Source organism: Triplophysa rosa, linkage group LG11 (genome assembly GCF_024868665.1).
Source record: "Triplophysa rosa linkage group LG11, Trosa_1v2, whole genome shotgun sequence".
Taxonomy (NCBI): Eukaryota; Metazoa; Chordata; class Actinopteri; order Cypriniformes; family Nemacheilidae; genus Triplophysa; species Triplophysa rosa.
The window spans coordinates 26,633,115-26,660,414 of record NC_079900.1 but is presented as its reverse complement, the minus strand read 5'-3'; the positions used below and the strand labels follow the sequence as shown (position 1 = coordinate 26,660,414).

The window sequence follows — 27,300 nt, the reverse complement described above, 5'->3', positions numbered from 1 at the left end:
ACAAGCATTACTCAACTCAACTCAACTCAACTTTATTTATATAGCGCTTTTTACAATTTTCATTGTTACAAAGCAGCTGTACATAAGACATATTGACTATAAGCAAAACAACTAAAGTTGTACCTGCAAAAACAAGAAAAAGGTGAACACAGAAGACAGACATACCCACATACAAAACACTCCACACACACAATATGCACACCTACTAACACACATAGACATAGACACACACACACGGACACACGCACACACACACACACACACACACACACGTACACAGACAAGTACGCACAGGCTTTGGTTGACTATCCCCGTGGGGACAGTCCATAGGCGTAATGTTTTTATACTGTACAAACTGTATATTCTATCCCGTATCCCTAAACCTAAAGATCATAGAACACTTTTTGCATTTTTAGATTTGTAAAAAATATTGTTCTGTACAATTTATTAGCTTTTTTGCCCCTGGGGACCTCAATTTTGGTCCCCACGGTGACACGAGTCCCCATGTGTTGGTGTGTATTCAGGTTAAGGTCCCCACCGGGATATACAAACATGAACGCACACACACACAGACACGCACGCACACACACAAACACACATGCTCAGTGAGAGCACACATTTAAGATATCGAATGTGTTTCATGAGGCTTCGAGGAAATATAAAGTTGAGTATCATCAGCATAACAGTGAAAGCTAACTCCGTGTTGCTTTATTATATCTCCTAGAGGTAGCATGTATAATGCGAAGAGCAGAGGCCCTAAGACTGAGCCCTGTGGTACACCGTACTGGACTTGCGATTTGCGTGACACCTCATTGTTTATTGCTACAAATTGAAAACGNTTATTCGATGGAACTGCTGTGTTTCATGAGGCTTCGAGGAAATATAAAGTTGAGTATCATCAGCATAACAGTGAAAGCTAACTCCGTGTCGCTTTATTATATCTCCTAGAGGTAGCATGTATAATGCGAAGAGCAGAGGCCCTAAGACTGAGCCCTGTGGTACACCGTACTGGACTTGCGATTTGCGTGACACCTCATTGTTTATTGCTACAAATTGAAAACGGTCGGATAAATAAGATTTAAACCATTTCAAAGCTATTCCTTTAATGCCGACGTAATTTTCGAGTCTATGTAGGAGTGTGCTGTAGTCAATGGTGTCGAATGCAGCACTAAGGTCTAGCAGCACCAATAACGAGATACAACCTCGGTCAGACGCCAATATCAGATCATTTGTAACTCTGATCAAAGCAGTCTCTGTACTGTGACATGCTCTAAATCCAGACTGGAATTCTTCATTGATGTCATTCCTTTGGAGGAAGGAGCATAATTGAGTTGAAACTACTTTTTCCAGAACTTTAGATATGAAAGGTAGATTCGATATAGGCCTGTAGTTCCCTAGCTCTCTAGGGTCGAGTTGGGGTCAGGAATGATGAAGAGTCTGATGTTGTACATTCTGCAGGAAAAACATGCAGAGGAACAAACAAGTGGCCATGGGCCGCAAGAAATTCAACATGGATCCCAAGAAGGTACGAAAAGAAATGCATTAAATCAGTCAGTGTGTGTCAGAGACTACACAATGAATAATGATGTGTGTGTGTGTGTGTGTGTGTGCAGGGAATCCAGTTCCTCATTGAAAATGATCTGCTGAAGAACACCCGCGAAGACATCGCACGATTCCTCTACAAGGGTGAAGGTCTTAACAAGACGGCTATAGGAGATTATTTAGGAGAGAGGTGAGTGTGTGAAGTCAAGTCCATATCAGCTGACATGAGGGCTTTTCACACTTGAAATGGTTAACCCCGGGTAAACAGAATCCTGGTTTAACTGTTTTACGTTTCACACTGCTTAGAGTTTACCAGGGGTTAAGAGATAACTCTGGCTATTCATAACCTGATGTTTCACACTGAACATCACTAAAGCCTGGGTTAACTTTCTTATTTGCATATTTGCGGTGTCAACAGTCACCATTGCATAAAGGTCTTTCCACATAGCGGGCGATGCGATAAAGCAAAACGATTATGGTCAACGGCTATTTCACTCCGGTAAGCCAGGTGGCGCTGATGGACAAGAATCAGTTTTAGAAATAATATTTTAGAATCAGTTTGCAAATAATCATGACTTGAGATAATGTCACAGTATACGTTTTCATGCCTGTGTATTTTAACTAAAAAATAGTCTGACTGATACAGATATTGATAATTTGGCATTACTTCAGACAAGATCGATGCATGCAGTAATGTTTAAAGATAAATCACAAGGATCATAGACATATACAGTAGGCCTATCTACAGTATGTGGTATTTGGTTTTTAGCTACAGGAAATATAAACCAGTACTTTGTATATTTAATGTTATAAGTTATATTTAAGTAGAGTCCTCACTACTCAACTCAACTTTATTTATATAGCGCTTTTTACCATTTTCATTGTTATAAAGCAGCTGTACATGAGACATATTGACTATAAGCAAAACAATTAAAAGTTAAAGTTAAATACCTTTACAATTGTACCTTTAAATACAATTAAAGTTGTACCTGTAAAAACAAGATAAAGGTTATACAATATGCACACGTACTAACACACATAGACATAGACACACACACGGACGCGCACACACACACGTACACAGAAAAGTACGCACACACACACACACATGGACGGGCAGACACACGGACACACACACACAAGTACACACAGACACGCACGCACCCACACAGACACACACACATGCACAGTGAGAGCACACATTTAAGATAAAGGAGAGAGAAGCACAGGTCAAATATAACAGACTATAAATTCCTATATGCAATATTAATTAAGTAAAACTTTAAAATTCTAAAGCAGCCCCCCGGCCAGGAAAACAGTATTCAAAAAAACAGTATTCAAAAGGTGGCGAGGAACCCAAAACTCCAATGGAGAAAAAAACCTTCACGAGAACCTAGGCCCAACCAGGGGATTCCAGTTCCCGTCCGGCAAAAGCTGCTGCCTCTGCACAAGCTCCAGAGAGCTTGCACAACAAGGCTAAATAAAAATAAATAAACTTACTAATAAGGTAAATTTTAGATTTAAGATTATCATTAATGATTTAATAGCATTTTAAATTTTGTAGTGAAGACGTATCAAGTCACCGCGTCCTTCTTTATCCAGCTCTATCATCTCAGCTCTTGTCAGGTCGCCGCTTCCCATTCTCCGCTCTACCATCATGTCTGGGCATGAACTGCATCCTGCTCGCTGTGGTAACCTTGGAACAATGAGACAAGACATCTGAGAGTAGAGTACTGTTCTGCACTCTTTGATGCAACAAGTACATCAGTTGTGTTTTTGGTTCCGGTTGATCTAACTAATGCAGCTTAAACCCTCAGAGGATTTATATTATGGAAGTGTAGTGTATGCATGATTAAAAAGATGCGTCTTTAGTGTAGATTTAAACTGACAGAGTGTGTCTGCCTCCCGTACAGTGCAGGGAAGACTATTCCAAAGTTTAGGCGCTAGATAGGAAAAGGGTACACTACACACAATACCCATCTAAATGTTTGTCGTTTTGGATTTCATTTGCCTCCTGGCTTTTTTTCTTCATTCTGGGTGTGGCTGTCGAAGGAGTCAGAAATGTTGGACTTTCAGATCAGTATCTCTGACCTGTTAGAGAGGATCATCAGGGAGGGGAAGATCATCATCACGTCTCATGAGGGATGTCACATCCTCCCCTGGCTAACAGAGAGGTCAAATGTGATGAAGAAATGAGCAGACGTGGGATGAGTGATGTTTGAATAATCTTAAAATGAATGATTAGGACTCTGCTGTCACACACATTTGGCATCATGTTAGCTTTTGGTTTTAAAGCAGGCAACACCAGACTGACCTGTGATTTCCCTGCCAACTGTGTGCTTGGGGTTGTAATAGTGCTTCAAGTGTAGAGCTGGCGTATGAAAGGTTTCTGGTTCAGTCCCAACAACTCAATGTTGCCCTCAAGTTTAACCCTCCTGTTATATTTGGGTTCAGATTGAGCCTTGAAAATAGTTAGCAAGAACAAGGTTTACATGACAAATAATAGTTATGATTTCATATTCTCGTTTGGAGCTCTAGAGCTTGAATGTTTTTTATAGTTTCTGCAGGAACTCTGCAATCAAACGTATAAATACAATATATACATATCAGAAAGTTATGTGTTGTCCTAATATTTGATCTAAAACTGCAGGTAGGTAAAGTGTGAGTAAAAGCAAATAACAGTTTTAGTAATTTATTGTATATCAAAATATTGCTGGGTCAGTATAACTCCACTACGCATGAAATCATTGCTCACATGTGCACATGACAGGCGGGTTAAAGGAATAATTCAGTGGAAAATTGACTCAAAATGTACTCAAACTCGTGCTTTTCTAGTTGATCATGTTGAATTGAGTAAACGATATGGTCATTTTCCTGCTCTCGGTGAACTGGTTTTAGGTGTCGTGTACATTACTTTGAATAAAAGTGCTTGTTTTTACCTTGTTCCACATGCAGAGATGACTTCAACATTCAAGTCCTTCATGCGTTTGTGGAACTGCACGAGTTCACAGATCTGAACTTGGTTCAGGCGCTCAGGTAAAACAGTGTAGAATCCATCCTTCAGTTTGTATGCTCTTAATAACGCTGGTGTTTCAACAACTGACATCTTGATTTTATGATGTGTCTCCACACAGACAGTTTCTCTGGAGCTTCAGACTTCCTGGTGAAGCCCAAAAGATCGACAGAATGATGGAGGCCTTCGCCCAGCGCTACTGTCAGTGTAACCCTGGAGTCTTCCAGTCCACTGGTGGGTCTGTGTAGAACAGCGCTTCTTAATCCTGCTCCTCACGACCCCCCGCTCTTCATATTTTGCATCTGTCTCTTGTTTAACACCCCTGATTCAAATCACCAGCTACAACTGTGTTTCGATTGACACGATCCCTACACAGACATGTGGTGGTGGCGGAGCAAAACAAACAGCTGTGAAAAACCTTGAGCAGAATCTGGGAATTTGACAGGAATTTACGAGCCTGTGGCCTCCACAGAATCTTCCTCGTGAACACTCCTATTTCAACATTTAATACTCAAATGTTCTCGACTCCATGGTGCAGAGTTCTCCAGCCATGTGCATGATTGTGATTTTCTTTCTTGTTTGTAGACACATGCTACATCTTGTCCTTTGCCATCATCATGTTGAACACCAGCCTTCACAATCCAAATGTTAAAGACAAGCCCACGGTGGAGCGTTTCATCTCTATGAACAGAGGCATTAATGATGGAGGAGATCTTCCAGAAGAACTTCTGAGGGTTCGTCTCCTCTCACTCCTGGTTATGTCCACAACACATGTATACATGTGTTCATGTATGAACTGGTCAAGCCCCCAGTTTATTTTATACCTTGACTGTAGTTCTGCTACAAATTCACATTTATGTTAGTTATCCATGCCCAGGACCATAAATCTCCCTCTTTTAATGGGCTCATACAACACGGCTAAAAGGAATATTATGGTTTGTTTTAGATGTAATGTAATGTTTATACACGATTTAAGGTTCAAAAACGCTGTATTTTCCACACACCGTGCATGTTTGTATGTCCTCTTTGCTCCGCCTCTCTGAAACGCACAGATTTTTTACAAAGCTCATGGCTCTGAAAAGCGAGGTGTGCTATGATTGGCCAGTTCACCAGTGCGTAGTGATTGGTGGAATACTGCAAGCGTGTGAGGGAAATGTAACGCCTCTTACCATATTTGGAACATCAGGTCCCAAAGCAATTGTACTGACAGGTACGCCCACCTTACTTGCGTATACATTTGGGCGGTCTTACTCAAATCAGACCACCAACTGACGTAGATTTGTGGAGGTGTGGCTACACGAGGCGTTTCAGGCAGGTCTGGGTGAGCATTCGCTTTTACATAGAATGCATCTCTTGTTCTGACATTTTAATATTTCCAATTTTACGTGTCTAATACATGCATGGGCAACTTATAACACACCAAAGACACAGAAAAACATGTATTCGCGCCATATGACCCCTTTAAACGTTTCCTCCTCATCTCACTTGAATGTTTTTTGTGTAACATTTAACAGTCAGTTATTTTGTTTCGTGCAGAACCTCTATGAGAGCATCAAGAACGAGCCCTTCAAAATCCCTGAAGATGATGGCAATGACTTGACTCACACGTTCTTCAACCCTGATAGAGAAGGCTGGCTGCTCAAACTGGGTGAGTGTGACCGGACGGACACAGAATTTGTGAAATAGCACTCCCGCTTGGGGCTTCACAATGAACTGAATCCAATCATACTCCACACTACATGATGTGATGAAATGTCATCATACTTTTCCCACATAGACCTTTAACCAGCAAGTGGCTAGTTGACAAATAAATGCGTCCTACGGTGCGACAGCAAAAATGTAGGGAAAAAAACATTGTCATTGTTCTATTATAAATATAAATATTTATCAAATATAGCAGTTTATTTTCTATATTTTTAGTGTGACGCCACACGACACATGTACGGTACATTTGTAAACTACCCAAATACATGCAGTAACAATCACTGATGTTCAAGCGAAAAGCAAAATCTGATTCATGACCAAATTGTCTACGGTTGTCTCCAAACATTTGCAAGATGAAATAAAATAAAAGATTAACATAACATTATTTACATTTTTATCCAAAGCAACTTCAAAACGAAAGCATTTAACATGCTGCTAACAAAAAGTGTAGGACATTATTAGAGTGCATTATCTTGATCTTTATAAGCAGAGATATATCAGCCACATGATCACACACATGACAGTGTTATAAAGGTGCTGGTATATTCTCTGCACACTTTCTATCAAGCCTCAATGGGGCGGTTTCCCGGACAGGGCTTAAATCTTGCAGGTGTCTTAACTGAAAACACGATATCCGTGTGATTGTTTTGTCTCTAGATGCACACAGTAATGTTTTTTGTGAATTATGTTTTTTTAATCCCTGTCTGGAACACAGCCCATATGCTGTACGTCTCATGTGAAATGTGGTCCAATACTCAAGCATACACCTTGAACAACTATAATGCAGTCTAACACAACATTTGCATTATACTTCTTCAAGGTATATCAGTATTGTGATTTATTATAGCTCTTACAGTAATGTATGTGATTGAAAGTTCCGTTTGTAGTACACACCAGAGGCTTTCTAGAAAGTGTTGGTCAGCGGTCAGTTTGTGTGCTAACGGAAGTGAGTGTTGATTCTCACTTAATCTGCCGTGACAGCGTGTGGGGAGTATGATTTCTTATTTAAGTTAATTTTGTTTCCTTTTCTCCTCGTTTGTTTGTTATTGTTCCCATGATTTTGGCTGTTGTCTTTCCCTCAGGAGGTATGTACACCTGTTCTTCCCTCGCTCATTTGCTTGCTCGCTCTCGGGTGCTTCAGGTGGTCAGCGCTGCTTCTGTCCCCTCCGTTAGCTTCTCATCGTGACTTTTTCTGATATGTGTTTGTTTGTCCGATTGTGGGTGTTCTTCGTGGAATCAGTAGGTCATCCACATGGTGGCGGGTGCTTGTGTTTTGATTTTGTGATTACTGTGGTGAAGTGATTTGCTGTCGTGTCCAAACATTCTCTTCACGTGCCTTTTCAGCTTTGGCATCTGCAGTATCTGACCTGAGCCCAACACACAAACACTCTCTCACCTTCATGTGTTCCAAACAGACGTTAAAGGGGAAGGAATGAGAAGTCGTTCATCGTTTACTCATCCTCGTGGCATTTCTTTCTTCTTCAGAACACATAAGAAGATATTTTGAAGAATGTTGAGAATCACTGAACTCCATTGACTTCGATTGTATGATTTAATTTCTCAAAATATCTTCCTTTGTTTTCCACTGAAGAAAGACTCATGTACATGTTTACAAGCACATGAGGGTCAATAAATGATCAACTATCCCTTTAATTGATTAATTGTCTCTAGGTGGTGTTTGTGCTGATAAGACAGAGTCAGAAAACTGCACCTGAACTGAAGAGCTGCTCTTCATCACGCCGTACAGACGTTTGTGTTTGTTTGTTTGTTTGCTTGTTTGTTTGTGTGTCTGTATTTGCTCAGACCGAAGGTGCTTTGGCCATCAGTGAGACTCAAACATTAGCACATACATTTATAATCATCATGTGAATCTTAAAAGCGCAGTGAGCGTACATCCATCACCCTGAATCACTGTGTGTGCTTGTGTGTGTTTTTATCAGCATTCAGATATGATGTCAGTTCATGTTACAAGAGATCATAACATTTACTTGCCAATATTATTGCCGTCACATCGCAGGAGCAGTAAACTGAATAAGCACTAACAGGATTGTTAGAAAAATCCCCATCCGGACAGAATACAGGGGTCAGAGGTCATCCTGAGCTCAATGGCTATATTTACATGCACCCATTTTTGTCAGTCCGAATGAATTCAATCTGATTGTAGAAACTTTCAGTGCTGTTGTTTACATGCCCCCTAAATGTTACAATACGATTCAAAAACTTGTTTAGATGTACATGAAATATATTCCGAACAAAACTTCTGCGCACAGCTAGGGTTGGCAGATTCACGTAACAAATCCAGAACAATGGCTATTCAAACCGATCCAAAAACTAGCTCAAATGACCTCGCATAGCCCAAATATTAACATCTGATGAACAACATTATTCCTCTTTTAACCCACGGGAAAGAATCATTTATCGTGAGAATCATTTAAAAACTTCCTGGTCGTCCATGTACTTTAAACATAGCCGGACCTGGCAACACCGCAAGCGTCTAACATCTCAATACTTTTCACATATGGAATGAAAACGTCTCGGTTACGTTTGTAACCTCGGTTCCCTGATGGAGGGAACGAGACGTTGTGTCGAACCGACAGATGGGGTTCGTCCCTGAGAACCAATCGTTTCCGACTGCTTAGAAAAGGCCAATGAAAATTGGCAAATGAAATTTGCATGCCGGACTCCGCCCCGGACATCCGGGTATAAAAGGGAGACGGCGTGCATCATTCATTCACCTTAGTTCTGAGGAGCCTGAGACCTCTCACGACTGCTGCAGAGGACAGCACGTGTTGTGGCAAGAGGACACAACGTCTCGTTCCCTCCATCAGGGAACCGAGGTTACAAACGTAACCGAGACGTTCCCTTTCTGTCGGTCTCTCGACGTTGTGTCGAACCGACAGATGGGGTTCCAATGGAAAACGCCATAACACTGTGCCCTGTCACAATCTCAACGAAGCGACGGTGACTGGCCTGGGCGTGTCAGCCGTGAACGCTACCGCGAAATTGTAACCTACCAGTGGGTAGGTAGGGGGTCCCAGAGCTTTCTTGAAAGGTGGGAAGGCCCCTACCTTCGGCCTCACAGGCGGCGGCCTTGTTTCTCTAACAGCGAGAAGCCGCCCGGAACCGTAAGGCACTGGGTAAGCGCTACTTCCTCAAGTGGGGGATGCGCTACAGAGACCACTTCCTACCGCAGGGAGGAGAATAGTGGAGATACCAACATGGTCTCACCGATGGGGAAGAACTCATGGGAAGAAAGTGCGGCTGAAGAGAAAACCGCGAGGTGGAGGTCCACCCGGGGAGGTCATGGGTTACCAAGGTGGGAACCAGCATGAGGATACATCAGACGGAACCGCCCTACTGGGGAGTTGCAACGTCTGGTAGCACTAGGTCCGGTTAGAGCTATGTTGCGAATAACTCAGGAGATACCCGGCCTAAGGGGCAGGGCTGCTCTGCCCAGCCCGCCCCAGAGGGTGCTTGCTTAGTGATGGATGGAGTGCCTGTTCTTCGCCCAGTGGGGAAAGAATGGAGGCTGAATCGGTATACTGACCCACTCGAGAGAGGGGGAAAAGAACCGAACAGGCGTACACCCTACCAGTTGCCGGTCCTACATGTGGCCATGCAGGACGCGGGCTGACACCGGCTCTACGCGGAGGTTGTAAAACCTCGCGAAGGTGTTGGGTGTAGCCCAACCCGCAGCTCTGCAAATGTCTGCGAGAGAGGCCCCCCGTGCCAAGGCCCAAGAGGAGGCAACACCCCGGGTGGAGTGGGCCCTCACTCCTAGGGGGCACGGGCGATTTAGGGATTGGTAAGCTGCCTTGACAGCGTCCACAATCCAGTGGGCCAACCTCTGCTTGGAGACAGCTCTCCCCTGTTGCTGACCTCCGAAACAGACAAAGAGCTGATCCGAGCTCCTGAAACTCTGTGTGCGGTCTAAGTAGAGGCGCAGCGCGCGTACTGGACACAACACGGACGGGGTTGGGTCTTCCTCCCCAGTGGGGAGCGCCTGTAAGTTCACCACCTGGTCCCGAAAGGGAGCGGTGGGAACCTTGGGCACGTAGCCGGGCCGAGGTCTCAGGATAACGTGAGAATCCCTGGGTCCGAATTCTAGGCAGTCAGGGGACACGGAGAAAGCCTGTAGATCCCCTACCCTCTTGATGGAGGCGAGCGCCAAAAGGAGAACCGTCTTCATCGTAAGATGAGGAAGAGAGGCATCCCCTAGGGGCTCGAAGGGGGGCCTGGTGAGACCTGACAGGGCTACATCCAGGTCCCAAGAGGGTATGGAGTGCGGACGAGGCGGGTTACGCCTCCTCGCACCCCTTAGGAATCTAATGACCAGGTCGTGCTGCCCTAGAGACTTTCCAGCAACTGAGTTGTGATGAGCAGCAATGGCGGCTACATACACTTTCAGTGTGGAGGGGGAGAGGTTAGTCTCGAGTCTCTCTTGTAGGAAGGACAGCACGGACCCGATCGCACAACTCCGTGGGTCTTCTCCTCGAGAAGCACACCAGGTCGAGAAGAGGCGCCACTTGTAGGCGTACAGTCGCCTAGTGGCAGGTGCCCTAGCCTGAGAAATGGTAGCTACCACCGCCGGGGGCAGACCACTCAGGATCTCCTCGTCCCGTCCAGGGGCCAGACATGGAGGTTCCAGAGGTCTGGCCTGGGATGCCATAACGTGCCCTTCCCCTGGGAAAGCAGGTCCTTCGTCAGGGGAATCGGCCAGGGGGGAGCTGTCGTCAAGAGCATTAGCTCCGAGAACCAAGTCCGGTTGGGCCAGTGTGGCGCAACGAGTAACACTTGATGCTCCTCTTCCCTGACCTTGCACAGGGTCTGTGCAATGAGGCTCACTGGGGGGAAGGCGTACTTCCGCTTGTCCCGCGGCCAGCTGTGCGCTAGGGCATCCGTGCCGAGGGGTCCCTCGGTCAGAGAGTACCAAAGCGGGCAATGGGTGGTTTCGAGGGAGGCAAACAGGTCCACCTGGGCCTGCCCGAACTGCACCCAAATGAGCTGGACTGCGCGGGGGTGGAGTCGCCACTCTCCGCGAGGCGTAGACTGACGAGAGAGCGCGTCGGCTGTCTGGTTCAGGTCGCCTGGGATATACGTGGCACGCAGGGAGCGGGTCACCTGCTGACTCCACCGGAGGAGGCGTCGGGCAAGTCGTGTTAACTGCAGAGAGCGAACGCCACCCTGACGATTGATATACGCTACTGCAGTAGTGCTGTCCGACCGGACCAGCACGTGCTTGCCCTGCACGAGAGGCTGCAGCCTCTTCAGTGCAAGTAGCACAGCCCACAACTCTAGGCAATTGATATGCCAGCGCAGGCGGGGGCCCGTCCAAAGCCCCGACACTGCGTGCCCGTTGCACACTGCACCCCAACCCTGCAGGGAGGCGTCTGTTGTCACCATGACATGCCTCGTAACCTGCCCTAGGGGTACCCCTGCCCGAAGGAAGGCCATGGAAGACCACGGGGTTAGGGTGCGTCGGCAGCGAGGCATAATCACCATCTGCCTGCTGCCGGTGTGCCACGCTCTCCAGGGAACTCGACTCTGAAGCCAGTGTTGGAGCGGCCTCATGTGCATCAACCCGAGGGGTATCACCGCCGCCGAGGATGCCATGTGTCCCAGGAGCCTCTGAAATAGTTTCAGGGGAACCGCCGACTGCGTGAAATGATCCAGGCAGTTCAACACCGACTGGGCGCGTACTGCGGACAGTCGCGCTGTCATGGTGACAGAGTTGAGTTCCATACCAAGATAGAGGATGCTCTGCACAGGGGAGAGCTTGCTCTTCTCTCGGTTGACCTGTAGTCCCAATCGATCTAGGTGCCGGAGCACTAGGTCCCTGTGTGCACACAACAGATCTCGCGAGTGAGCCAAGATAAGCCAGTCGTCGAGATAGTTGAGTACCCGCACCCCTTTCTCCCTGAGGGGAGAGAGGGCGGCCTCCACGATCTTCGTAAAGACTCGTGGAGACAGAGACAGACCGAAGGGGAGGACTCTGTACTGATATGCCCGACCCTTGAAAGCGAACCGTAGGAACGGGCGATGACGAGGGAGAATCGAGACATGAAAGTAAGCGTCCTTCAGGTCGATTGCCATGAACCAATCCTGACATCTGACGGATGCCAGGATGCGCTTCTGCGTGAGCATCCTGAACGGCAGCTTGTGCAGGTCTCTGTTCAGGGTACGCAGATCTAGGATGGGGCGCACCCCCCCGCCTTTTTTGGGGACGATGAAGTAAGGGCTGTAAAACCCCTTGGACATCTCGGCTAAGGGGACGGACTAGATAACTACATGCATAACTTTTTCCTCCTGATCGGATTGGTTTGGGTCTACACCACCCCTTTCAATCCAATTGAAATTTCAATCGTATCGACCTCAATCGGATTGATGAAGGTGTTTACATGAAGGCTTTTCAGTCCGATTGAGCCATAAATCCGATCGCAAGTGGATTATTTGGTTGCATGTAAACGTGGCCCCTGAATGCTCTCTATAGACCAGTGGTCACCAACCCTGCTCCTGGAGATTGACCGTCCTGAAGATTTCAGCTCTAACCCCAATCAAACACACCTGAACTATCTAATCAAGGTGTTCAGGTTTGCTTGATAATTACAGACAGGTGTGCTGAAGCAGGGTTGGAGCTGCAGTCTGCAGGACGGTCGATCTCTAGGAACAGGGTTGGTGACCACTGCTATAGACCATACACTGCCTATAAAGAAACAGGTCTCTTTAATGTTCAGCATACTTTAACGTGTATTCATTGACATGAATATATGCCAAAATCACTAGCACAGTGTTAGATATTTTGCTGACTTGTGTACTTTATCCATACGATGTACATTGAGTCTTATGAACAAAATGCATAGCAGGTGCAGTAGCAGTTATAAAACTTCACATCATCAGAGATCACGTGACCCTTCGGCAACAATGCACGCATAGTCGTTTGCTCCGCTCTCTTTGTCAAAATATACTATAATCCTGTCAGTAAATTTCAATCTTATCTCTACCTAACCCACCATGAATACTTCAGCAGTCAAGGGCGATCAGAAAAGGGAACTTGAACAATCGGCAATTAAGAAGAAATTCAAAGACACCATCTCCAGGGAGGATCTCGACTCTGCTATTGCTAATGGTATCAAATTAGCATTGGAGGAGCAGCAACGTAAACTGGATTCAATGGTAGCTTCTACAGTAAGAGAAGCGATAGACTCTATATTGACCCCTGCGTTGCGTGACCTGCATACAGACATACGAACGACCAACGATTCTGTTAAAATGCTAATAGCTGAATTCGAAAAGTTAGTTAACACGACGAAACAGACACGGGAGTGGATAGATTCAGTTCAGGCGGTTGCACGTCAGGATAGACGTACTGTCACAAATCTAAAAAAGCAACTTGAAAAACTTACGGATAAGCTGACGGACATTGAGGATAAAAGCAGGAGGAACAATGTTCAACTGGTGGGGCTGCCAGAAGGTGCAGAGGGCTCCGATGCAGCCGGTTTCCTTAGAGCTAACCTTTCCAAATGGATACCGTCCCTCAGAGGCCGAGACATCGAGATTGATCGAGCTCATCATATACAGTATATGTCAGGACGGCCACGAACTCTTATCTTTCGGGTACTGAGGTGGCAGTACAGGTCAGAGATCCTAAAAGGTGCTCGGCAGGCGTAGCCGGTTACATACGCACAGGACAACATCACTCTGCTTTTTTTCCCCGACTTTAGTCCAACCACAACGGCTAAGAGATAGAGTTTTAATTCAGTTCTGAAGAAGGTGACAGCACAGGGTCTACGGCCCTTACGGCCCAGGTACTCAAGCTGCAACATAAGGGCGAGAATATGATGGTTGACTCTCCTCAAAAAGTGAAAGACTTGTGCTGCAGCTCTCTAAAGTAACGGGACTACAGCGGCTACCATCTCAATCTCTAACGACAGGGCTCGTGGCGATCTTAGCTGCACGGGTGAAGACAACGATGTGAGAAACATGGATACCTGATAAAGACACATGGATACTTGCTAACCTCCTGTATGTTCGATAATTAACTAAATTTTGCCTTAGTGGGGGGATATGGCTTGCGTTGTAGTGGACCAGCCACGTATCCGAAATGTTTTGATTTCATACGGACCTACATGTTTGTTAATGTGCGGTCTGCTTTGGTTTGTGTATATAGTTATCTGTCTTTCTATTCTCTTACTTAAGATTACCCCTTGCAACAGACACCACTTCCCCAATACTTTGTGTTTAATCTTCTTTAAATTGATCTTCTCTATGGACGAATTGTTATCTAGTACATATAGTAACACTCATGTATTATTTTATTGTTTTGTTTATGTCTTCTCTTCAATAAGACCTAGCCTGTTCCTGTAAACGTATAATTTGAATATCTTTTCACTGAACATGAACGGCCTAAATTCTGCAATCAAACGCACCCGAATATTAGAATACCTACACCGCAAATCTGTATCTTGTGCCCTTATACAGGAGACACACCTAAAACAATTTGATATAGCACGTTTTCAGAACAAGCATATTAAATTGTGGCGTCCTTAATAAGACTAAAGGGGAGCTTATCTTGGTTAATAGAAAGTTGCATCTCACTATTGAACATACAGGGAGTGATGATGAGGGTAGATTGGTCTTTATCTGTTGCAAATGATATAATGACAGGATAGCATTGGCATCTATTTACTGCCCAAATTAGACTGATAGAGTGTTTTTTACAAAAATCTCCAATACTTAACTGACTGAGATCGATTGCTCTTTAGTTTTGGGAGGTGACTTTAACGCTGTTTTAGATCCTACATTAGATCAATCTAGATACAACAGCTAATCTGCCCTCCAAGCTATTAAATAAATTCCTTGAAGAATTCAACATAATTGATCTATGGCGAATTCAAAACACTACGCGTAAGGATTTCACATTTTTTCTCTAATAGGCATAAAACTCGAGGATAGACTATATATTTTTATTCCCAGCCTTAATTTCATCTAACTCTTCTATTTCTATATTACCAATTTTATTCTCTGATGATTCGGCTGTGTTATGTAATATCCATCTTTCCAGTAATAGGGCGAAGGCCCCTAGATGGCGCTTTAACAGATCACTACTCAGTAATTTGGCATTCATTAACTCTCTGAAGGAACATGTAAAGGAGTTCCTAGCCATTAATACACCCTGTGGCGTTGACGCTCAAATACTATGGGAAACGACTAAGTGTGCGTGCGATACGGGGGTTCTGCATTTCATTTTCTTCTAATCTTGCCAAAGCCAAAACTCGCCAGCTTGTACAACTAGAAAATAATATCCAAACGCTACAAGACCTACAACAGATCCTCAGGCTGCAATATTATCCTCTTTAAAAAAAGAGTATGATATGCTTTCACATTCAAAAGCAGAGTTCATTCTGCATAGGACTAGGCAGAAGTACTATTTTGAGTCGGAGAGACCCAGTCATTTGTTAGCCCTTAGGTTGAAGGAATGTGAGTCAAAGGCTTATATCAGTGCTATAAAATCATCAGATGATCAGATCTCTACTAATCCCAAAGTGATTAATCGCATATTTAGGAATTTTTACACAAATGTATATAAATCTGAAACCAGTTTTGATTAATCATCTTGCAAGAACTACCTAAATAGATTAGAATTGGCCCAGATTTCAGGATTGGAAAAGGAAACTCTAGATGCCCCTCTAAGCATGGAAGAGCTCTATGAATCCTTAAAACATCTTCAGAGGGGCAGGTCACCAGGCTTAGATGGTATCCCACCTGAATTATACTTAGAATTGTGGGATGTCGTAGGACCTCTTATGCTTGATTCGCTCACGACCGAGCACGGCGTATTTCATAGGGATCAAAAAACCTCTCTGATCTCTTTGCTTTTAAAAAGAGGAAAAGATCCTTTAGATTGTTCCAGTTACAGGCCAATCTCATTAATTCCTTGTGATATAAAGATATATGCCAAAGTTCTTGCCTCTCGCATTGAAAAGGTAATTCACAGTTTAAGATCAAGATCAAACTGGTTTTATAAGAGGACGTCATGCGTCTGATAATATGCGCCGAGTTTTCCATCTAATTGACTTTGCAAACTCTCACATGAGTCCTTGTGCTGTTTTCTCACTTGACGCAGAAAAAGCCTTTGATAGACTGCAATGGAACTATATGTGGGCAGTTCTGCAACATTTTGGCTTTGGCAAACGCTTTATTTCAATGATAAAGACAATATATCACTAACCCGAAGCATCAGTACTGACTGGCAATATTATATCTCCCTCGTTCACTCTTCAGCGAGGAACGAGGCAGGTATGTCCACTCTCCCCACTTTTGTTTTGCTTATCACTTGAACCGCTAGCACAAGCTATTAGAAAGTCTCAAGCAACACCAATTAGGATTCATGAACACAACCATGTTATCTCGTTATTTGCTGATGATATAATCTTATATTTGGATCACTTTGACACCTCAGTACCTTGCATAATTAAGGATTTCAATCATTTTGGTAGCTTCTCGGGCTACAAAATTAACTGGAACAAATCTGCACTAATGCTGATCAATAATATTCAAATTAAATCCCATATTCCCTCATTTATCCCTGTTAAGGACTCTTTTACATATCATTACTATCTTTAAAAACATCCATAAAATAATAACCAGAGACAATTGCAACAACATTTTAACTAAGATCAAAAATGATATTGAAAGATGGAATAACACAAAGTTTCCCTCCAAGGTAGAATCTGTACATTTAAGATGAATCTGTTGCCTTGGCTTAATTTCTTGTTTTTTATGCTACCACTCTCTCCCCCCTTAACTATTTTAAGGATGTAAAACTTTAATTTCAAAATTTATATGGAATAGTAAACAACCTAGATTTAAACTTGCCACACTGCAGCATTCTGTAAACTCTGGGGGATTGGCCGTGCCAATTTTTGAACTACTACTGGTCATTCCAAATCAAGGCTCTCCATACTTGGGTTGAATCGGACTCTACAGTTTCATGGAGAGTGATTGAATTTGACATTGTCAAACCACATAGATTACAAGATATTATTTTTACTGGTACAGGAAAGAAAGCTGTTAACCACAGATTTGGTCCTATTGTAGCAAATTCTATTCAAATCTGGAAAAGGTTGATGGAACGGTTGATGGGAGGGCTGTTCAAATTCTTTAGCAATTCACCATTATGGAACAATTTTAATTTTCTATGTGGCAATCGTCCATTTGTTCAACCTTCCTGGTCCTCACTGGGCATAAACACGTTTGGTGATCTGTATGATAACTTGGGCCTTTGTTCACTTCAGGCACTAAGAGCCAAATTCTTTCTACCAGCATCTTTGTACTTCGTTTTTTTCAACGTAGATCTGCTCTCAAGGCATGTTGAGTTCCTTGGGAATCTCCAGTCTCTCCACACCCTATGTGGGATTTGATTGCTCCCCTTCATGGACAGACATCTGTTTCATTTGTATATGGCAAGCTCAATGATTACATTACTAAACCTCTCTCTATTCAATCTATCTGGAATTGCGAATTATCTTGTCTCAATATATTACCTGACTGGGAGAGGGTGTGGTCAAATCTCAGTTTAACATCCAAAAATCTGGCACACTGTCTTATCCACTTCAAAGTTATCCACAGAGCATACATTACCCCCTATAAGACGTTTAAAATGAAGTTACAAGCAACATGTAATTGCCATATCTGCAACAGTAAATTATCAGGTACTTTCTCCATATGTTTTGGGAATGTGCAATTGTTTCTTTTGTTAATTGTTAATTCTACTTTATCCTCTCTATTACATAATGACTATGATACAAATCCAAGTTTATGTCTTCTTAATGATGATTCTGATCTTGACGTAGGTCTAATACAAAAGAAAATGCTGTTTGCTGGTTTCATATCTGCAAAAAAAGCAATAATACAGAATTGGTTCACACTAACTGTGTGTAAAAAACATATTGGATTCACAATCTTGTGAATATACAGTAGTGTCCTATGAATATACAACAGCACGTCTTAATAAGGCTAAACCTGTTACTATTGATGCCTGGCACAATTTTTGGTCCGATATACTAGAATATATGAAGAAATTATAGTTACTTATTTTTTCTTTCTTCTTTCATCACAAAGCAGGAAGCAGGTCTGTTTGCCCTCCTTTTTCTGTCTGGATGTTTTCTTTGTTTTCTTTCTTTCTTTCTTTCTTTCTTTATTGTTTTGTTTTGTTTTGTTTTGTTTTGTTTCTTTTTTGTTGTTGTAGTTTTTGTGAGTGCTTTTCGTTGCATTTCGAACCAATAAAAAATGTTGATCACAAAAAAAAACTTCACATCATCCATGAACATGATTTGCGAGTGCAGTGGGATTTATCTCGATTGGCATTGAAAGTAAAGACAACAACTTCCATTTCACGCTCCTTCACAGCATCATCAAGAGAGTGGTTGTTTTGAAAATAGCGGTGAATCGGACAGATGCATTATGGGGGCAAAAGCCTGTCTTAACTGAGTGCTGAAATGATTTTTTTAATGGTTGTTTTTTTAGAGGACTTTAAAAAGCACTTCTACAGCATTTATTCGTCTTAGTGTAATGTTCATTTCAATCTACTAATGCACTTGTGAAATTAAAACGGTCTGTAGACATTAGTTATACACAATGAATGAACATAAACACAATATGAACAATTGATTAACATGAACAAAGATGAATAAATGCTGTGAATTGTTCATGCATCACACATGTTACTGAATGTGCAGCTGTAGATGTGTTTTTATACGGTGGCCGCTAGGTGTCAATGTACGGACGGAAGAAAACACAGGAAAACAGAAAAAACCAGCAAATCAAGAAAACATCAGTTTAACATCACATCGCTGCAAATACTCAAAACACAACCAATTACTGAAGCACCAGCAAGCAAGCGATGGGACAACAACAGAAATGTTTCCAACGGGACGCAAAAAGTTCAATTCAATTTTATTTATATAGTGCTTTTCACAATTTTCATTGTGTACTCACTCATGTCTCCCTTTAGTGTAAAGAAAAAAAGTGTAGAAATAATTTGGTTATATGTTTATGTAATATGTTTATTGTGTTTTTTACAGGCAAATACTTCTTATATAATAGTCTTCATTAAACTACAAGCACGTCCCAGTTGGGTTCATCACTTTTTGCGTCACGTTGGAAACATTTCCGCTGTTGTCTCTGTCACTTGCAGTGTGTTTCAGTGTTTTGAGTTTTTGCAGCACATGTGTTGTCAAACTGATGAAGATGTTTTCTTGATTTACTGTTGTTTTTTCTATTTGCATGTGTTTTCTTCACTTGCAGTGTGTTGATACCTAGCGGCCACCGTAGTTATTAGTGTCAGGTGATAATAAATGTTTAATCCTACAGTCAGTATGGTGAGATGCTTTCCTTAAACTTTATGCTGCATCCCATCAGAGCTACTGGTCGTCATGGTGACAGTGAACACAGATGATTGACAGCTGTCATTCGAGCATGTGTGTTGCTGTGCTTGGGTGTGAATGTTCATGTAGAGCTGTCTGTCTGTCTGTCTGCACGCCGCTGTCTCGTCTGATGTCTGTCTTTTCTACACTCACACATATCTCCTCTGCTCCTCAGGAGGACGAGTTAAAACCTGGAAGAGACGATGGTTCATCCTCACTGATAACTGTCTGTACTACTTTGAGTACACTACTGTAAGTACACACTATTAAAACATGAAGAACCCACATTTGTCATGTCATTTTTTTATTTAAAAAATCAATTTAACTTAAAAGATTTAACTTAAAAGATAAAAAAAGCTTTCATATGTGTATGAAATTGATTTTCATAACTTGTCTCTATTTCATATAACTTGTAGGGCTATCTTAATCTATTCTGTTTGTTTAGCATGAGTTATTAGTTTTTCTCCTGCACAGCTGCTTTGATACAATGCAATTAGTAAAAAGCACTCTACAAATAACAGTGCTTGACTTTAAATCATATTTCATTTGTTTGAATGACCAATTGTTTTAGTACATTTTTGTGATTCATGGTGTACAGTACAATGAGAAACGAATTTGTCTGGTGTTCTGTAGGATAAAGAACCGCGAGGCATCATTCCACTGGAAAACCTCAGCATCCGTGAAGTCGAAGACAAGAAACCGGTAAACCATCTGCTCATGTATTAGCAAACATATTTTCTCATATTAGCATGAACTGCTACAGTAACTTTCACCCACGGTCATATCATCTTCTGGATAATACGCAGTGTCTGAACAGAAGAACCAGATGACCCACCACATTTGCCAAAATGTGCAGAATACAGCAGAGCACACTGCCTGAAATCCCACAATGCAATGTGTTTGTCCAGTGTGCTAAATGAACTAGAAGAAATGTCAGCAGATCTTTTCATCTCTATTCGTGACTCAGGGTTTCAGACATTTTTACACACACTTGGAGACAAACATGCGAATGAATGTGAAGATAACTGGGTGTCACTGAGTCATTAGCTCACGTGACTGCTGCATGCTACTGTCGATCACAGACTCTTTAGTGAAATAGCAGGTAGTAGTCATTGTGAAGTGTGCAGTATTCATTTTTAAACCAACAATCAGTCTTGAATGAAGAGAAAACGCTGTGTGATGATGTGCGTGTTTACTCCTCAGAACTCCTTTGAGCTCTTCATACCCCATAATAAAGATCAGGTGATCAAGGCTTGTAAGACGGAGGCAGACGGTCGAGTGGTTGAGGGAAATCACACTTTCTACCGCATCTCTGCTCCCACCACCGAGGAGAAAGACGAGTGGATCAACAGCATCAAGTGAGTCGGGACTGTTTTTCAGTTAGCCGCGTGATGATGAGCACAGCAGTGTCCAGTCAGCCTTTTGTTCATGATCTGACACGTGCGTATACAGCTGTGACAGATGGTAGCGTTTTGTAACGTTCCTCCGTGTTTATGCGCAGGGCGGCGATCAGCAGAGATCCTTTCTATGAGATGCTGGCTGCCAGAAAGAAGAAGGTGTCATCTATGAAGAGACACTAGAGAACGTTTCTCAGGATGCTGATGATGATGATGTGTGTGTAACTGCTGGTGAAGACAACTGAGCTGCATGTCGTCTCAATCCATCATCATCATATACAGACAGACCGGAGAGAAATCTTCACCAGGATCGGTGTCTGTCCTCTCGCTCAGCTCAAGTGTGTGTGTGTGTGTGTGTGTGTGTGTGTGTGTGTGTGTGTGTGTGTGTGTGTGTCAAAGAGAACCTGATGTTTCTCACACTTAACCAAAACTCTTCTGTCGTTTCTCTCTTGCACACTTTTATTCGAAATCAGCGGGTCTGACAGAATGTGGAAAAGTTTCTATTTGAATGGGAGGAGGGCTCTGTAGGGATGTAACATTCACTGTGAGCCAGTTGAAAATCCATTAGAATTAGACGATTCAAGTGGGTTGAGATGTAAAATGAATCGCGATACATGTTTTGACCCGCAGGGGCCGCTGTTTTTACTTTTGTTTCTTTTTTAAAAATGGGAAAAAATCCAAGTTAACCAGACTTAGTTTGTTTATATTAAAGATACTTTTGTATTATTCGTTTTTTTATTTGATTTGGAATTCGTTTTAAAATTGCAATTTAGTTTTACTTGGCGTAAAATTTTATTTTACAAAGAAATGTGCAGCATTTGAGAAATAACAAAAGGGCAGTTTCATTTCTAATTTGTCTCAACTCATTTTGTAAAAAAAATTGTATAGTGATATCAGTATCATGAATGACATCGCATTGTGAGCTCAGTGAATCAACATCCTAGTGCTCTGGCAATAAGTGTATTTCGACATGTTTGTTGTGCATAAGTGACCTCGGAGGTAGACGTGTGTATTTAACTGTTAAAGCATTCGTTTTGTTTGGCATTTGCGTGGGGATTAAGGGTGGAATGTTTTCTCAGCTTCAGCAGTCTTTGTGTTTTTATTGTCAGGTCAGGTGTGTTGTGATCAGATGAACGTGCATGCGTGATGCTTCTTCCTCTCGGTACACACACATGAAAACACAGTAATGTTGTGAGATTCATTCATGCTTGTCATGAAACAAATAAATGTGCCTAACAACGTTTGTTTAATTATGATTGCATCTAGCCCTCGGTTTGTCTCATCTCACACTTTTATTCTTTCATCTGTTCTTGGGTTTCTCTCAGTCTGGGCGTTTGCTTCTTTAAGCAAATGATTATATTGAATCAGTATTGGATTAATTTATGTAAGATGTACATATGTTAGTGTATAGAGAATATTGCTTTCCATTTTATAAATGTGTGTACGTAGCAGCATTGTATTAGCTTAGTGACATTTTCTTTCCTTTTCTATTTTCATTTATTCTCATTTGGAATGCTGACACCATTGGGGTGGTGGCGAGACCTTGCTGAAATAAAAATATGAAATCCTTTTTCTTTGTTTTTAGTTTTTTAAATGGTTGTTCATTTAGAAGAGAATGAAATACACAACAGAAGAGAGCAGGACAGAAACACAAAGGACACAAGTGCATTATGTATAATACAAATCCAGCAGGTGGCATTCTGACATTACAGAGTTATCTGTGAACAGAGCTGGGTAGATTACTTGAGAATTGTAATCAGTTACTGATTACAAACCACTGTACATGGCTACATTTTTAGTCAGTAACATAATCCCTTAGAGTAAACATTTCTCGTAATGTAATCTGACTACTTTTTATTACATTTGTTTACAAGTGTCTGTTTTATCTATACCTGGTGTATCTATGTGTATACCACATAGATATACCACAATTATAAATAAATTATAAATATACCACAATTATTTTCTTGTTAAAATTTAAAACAAATTATAATAGTACATGAAGTATTAGAAGTTGGTCAAAGGCCTTTATACTAAATGATTGCAATACAACAGCACATGTAGTTACAAAAACAATGGTTGAAGAATAGAAAAAAGGCCTTATACAGTGTACATAGATATCAAGTGCAGATAGCAAATCAATGTAAATGGGTGTAATAGTCATGCAGTGATGGGCAAAACAATCTAAACAATAAGGTTTTGTCTACATAATTTAGATTCATAAATAGCTGCATATATTATAGCCACATTAATAACGGTTTGCTAATAGCAAATGTAAACGTTTCCAACAGAAAGACTGGATTACAAATGACAAGTACACAACAAAGAAAATCAAGTTGTGAAAGATCACATTAATCACCTGCCTGTGCTTGTGATCATCTTATACAAAATCCAATGGAAACAATAGAGAAAATATCAATATTTTTTCAATATTTACCTTTGTGAACAAAAGTTTTGGAGATGGATGATATATTGTGAATGCTGGGCATGGACAATTCAACAGCACACATCTATTTGGATTTATGACTAATGCCGTTTCGCAATGAATGCGAAAATTGTGATTTACACTTATCCTGCAAATTATAGTATTATTGTTGCTGGCTGTTCTTGAATAATACATAGCGAACATAAATGCTTGTAAACAAAAACATATCAGACTCGCTATTGTGGGTTGTAAACAAAATGCTTGTAAACAAAAACATGTTAGACTTGCTTTTGTGGGTTGCTTGGTTGTTTTAACAGTTAAAGTGGTAGGCTTACCAAAAAATAAAAAGGTATTATGTAATGCAATCTGTAACAATAAAATAGTATCTGTACTCTGATTATGATTTTAGGAATCTGGTTACGTAATCCAGATTACAATTAATCAGTTACTACCCAGCTCTGTCTGTGAAATACTTCAACAACCAACATCTGATTCAGACTGCTGCTCTCTTCCTCAAAGTACAGTATACAAATGTTAAAGATTTCATGTTGAATGTACTGTTATTACTAGTAATCATACAGTATACAGTATCTCACAGAAGTGAGTACACCCCTCACATTTTTGTAAATATTTTATTTTATCTTTTCATGTGACAACACTGAAGAAATGACACTTTGCTACAATATAAAGTAGTGAGTGTACAGCTTGTATAACAGTGTACATTTGCTGTCCCCTCAAAATAACTCAACACACAGCCATTAATGTCTAAACCGCTGGCAACAAAAGGGAGTACACCCCTAAGTGAACATGTCCAAATTGGGCCCAATTAGCCATTTTCCCTCCCTGGTGCCATGTGATTCTTTAGTGTTTAGTGTTTGGTTCACATTTTGAATGGATGTGAGATTTCCTCAGCTTTTTCATGGTGCTTGGAGTTTTAGAGGGTGTATCTCGGTCTCTTTTATCTGTCGAGCTCGAACTGGCACCCTTTTGACAGGTCAGTGTCTCCTTTCTTTTCCAGTCCTTAAATATTGCCATGTCATGCTGTAATCTTGCAATTAAGTTGCAACATTTCCGACAGACTCGAAATGAATGAAGAACTGTGTTTAACAGAACTGATCCTAACTTTGACAGTTGGCTGCAAATATTTTCTTGTTTGTCTCTACTGTCAAATATTAGTTTAGATGCACTAATTGTACCGTGGATGCTTAGATTTACTTCACATAATCTGCACAAGTCGTTCACAGCCATCTTCGCTCCGGTATTTCGCTTGATGGTTTTGTTTTCACTGCATTCCTGTGTTTACAGCGGAAGTTCGAGGCGGCTGAGCCAGCGCATAACATACGTTATAACCAAACGTTATGTGATTGGCTTATGGGTACACCAATGATTTTAAACTTCAGACAAGTGCCCCCCCCCCACGAGAAAGTAAACGCTTGTCAATTATGCCCTTCCAGACTCTGTCTACAAGGCAAAGCGAAGTAGCAGAGTTTGGTATTACCAGGCTATAAGAAGGTTGCCAAGACCCTGAAACTGAGCTGCAGCATGGTGGCCAAGACCATACAGCGGTTTAACAGAACGGGTTCCACTCAGAACAGGCCTCGCCATGGTCGACCGAAGAAGTTGAGTGCACATGCTCAGCGTCATATCCAGAGGTTGTCTTTGGGAAATAGATGTATGAGTGCTGCCAGCATTGCTGAAGAGGTTGAAGGGGTGGGGGGTCAGCCTGTCAGTGCTCAGACCATACGCCGCACACTGCATCAAATTGGTCTGCACGGCCGTCGTCCCAGAAGGAAGCCTCTTATAAAGATGATGCACAAGAAAGCCCGCAAACAGTTTGCTGAAGACAAGCAGACTAAGGACATGGATTACTGGAACCATATCCTGTGGTCTGATGAGACCAAGATAAATTTATTTGGTTCAGATTGTGTCGAGCGTGTGTGGCGGCAACCAGGTGAGGAGTACAAAGACAAGTGTGTCTTGCCTACAGTCAAGCATGGTGGTGGGAGTGTCATGGTCTGGGGCTGCATGAGTGCTGTCGGCACTGGGGAGCTACAGTTCATTGAGGGAACCATGAATGCCAACATGTACTGTGACATACTGAAGCAGAGCATGATCCCCTCCCTTCGGAGACTGGGCCGCAGGTCAGTATTCCAACATGACAACGACCCCAAAAGAAGCTGAGGGTAAAGGTGATGGACTGGCCAAGCATGTCTCCAGACCTAAACCCTATTGAGCATCTGTGGGGCATCCTCAAACGGAAGGTGGAGGAGCGCGAGGTCTCTAACGTCCACCAGCTCCAGTGGCAACCTGGGAAGCTCTGGTGAACAAGAGGGTTAAGGCAGTGCTGGAAAATAATGGTGACACACAAAATATTGACACTGGGCCCAATTTGGACATTTTCACTTAGGGGTATACTCCGTTTTGTTGCCAGTGGTTTAGACATTAATGGCTGTGTGTTGAGGGGACAGCAAATGTACACTGTTATACAAGATGTACACTCACTACTTTACATTGTAGCAAAGTGTCATTTCTTCTGTGTTGTAAAATATTTACAAAAATGTGAGGGTTGTACTCACTTCTGTGAGATACTGTATGTTGTGAAATCTTCTTTGGCATTCATTATTGAATTGAAGGTCATTGATGCCAGTGACTTTTTTTCTTTATGTATATGTTATGTATTATATTGGTCTTTCTCAGAAAAAAAGTGTATGCCATTTTCCCCCTTAAGTTTCCTTCTGAATCTAGTCACATGATTAAATATCTTGACCTTCTGTGTACCTTCTGTGTAAATATCTTGAGTTCTGTGTATATTGTGAAATATATGTTAGCCATTGAAATATTGCAATATTTGCAACTCTCATACATGTGCGTTTCTCATAATTAGCCTACAGAGAATTTTTTGAGGAAATGCAGAATGTCTCTCTCACTTTCTGTTCCAACCTGCTGTGCTGTGAAATTTCCCCCTTCAAAAATAAAGTAGTGCTATTTCATTTGAGGAAGTGACATCAGTTTGAATCCTTCAGGGTTGCACACATTGGCGTTATATTGGGAAACATTCCACATTTCTACAAGACAACAGACTGTAAATAATGTTGTGTGGGGCGGTAATATTTGCACATTAAGGCCTTTCATTACCAAACACTTTCAACGGGAAAAGGGTTGAAATGTCACATTAGAAAAGTTGATCATTTGTTTAATCCCATCAGAATGTGATGGAGTCCATAATCCTAATTTTACTTGCGAATAAATCTTATTCTGTTATGTTGTGTAAGACTTTCCTTCTACAGTACGTTTGCACAATTTGCTTAAAGTCTCCGTGAACCGGAAGATGCGATCGTTTTTACTTCCGTATTCTGATACATTTCCGAGTGAAAAGGTATTTCAAAGGAGAATATAACTGGGCGTGGCTTGCGTTTTTCACGGCGAATTGATTGGATGTGTAAAAACAGCTGTTGCATTGATTTTGAAATGAAACTGGCAGCAGACTGACAGTTGAAGGGGAGGAGTTAATGGATGCTCCGGCCAAGCCGTCTAATTTACGACATTTGAGATGGATAGTCATTTCAGGGAGGAAGTGCATTTTCAGATTTTAACTGAAGATTATGAGGGTACATGGATTTTAAAAAGAAAATGACCCACATTGATAAGCTATTTACTGTAAACGCTGCAATATTTCATGAAAAAATAAGAATTGTCATTTTTCATTTCAAGGGGACTTTAATCAATAATGTTCTGGAAGAACTGATGTTATTGAGAAGGAAATGTTGCGTTTCTGTTTAGTTATTTCCTTACAGC

The 27,300-nt window shown here is 42.0% G+C and overlaps 1 protein-coding gene across 2 annotated transcripts in view; it reads left to right on the top strand.

Moving 5' to 3' along the window:
• The window catches only part of cyth1a (cytohesin 1a), a 36,716-nt gene extending 14,066 nt beyond the window's left edge, over window positions 1-22,650 (top strand). For both annotated transcript variants that reach the window (XM_057345144.1, XM_057345145.1), the window contains exons 4-13: window positions 1,459-1,525; window positions 1,614-1,732; window positions 4,498-4,578; window positions 4,677-4,789; window positions 5,141-5,289; window positions 6,092-6,203; window positions 19,859-19,935; window positions 20,317-20,385; window positions 20,887-21,041; window positions 21,185-22,650. In XM_057345144.1, the coding sequence (XP_057201127.1) occupies window positions 1,459-1,525; window positions 1,614-1,732; window positions 4,498-4,578; window positions 4,677-4,789; window positions 5,141-5,289; window positions 6,092-6,203; window positions 19,859-19,935; window positions 20,317-20,385; window positions 20,887-21,041; window positions 21,185-21,263 (1,021 nt within the window). In that variant the 3' untranslated portion in view covers window positions 21,264-22,650. The remainder of the gene's footprint in view (window positions 1-1,458; window positions 1,526-1,613; window positions 1,733-4,497; window positions 4,579-4,676; window positions 4,790-5,140; window positions 5,290-6,091; window positions 6,204-19,858; window positions 19,936-20,316; window positions 20,386-20,886; window positions 21,042-21,184) is intronic.
• The last annotated feature ends 4,650 nt before the right edge of the window (window positions 22,651-27,300 follow it).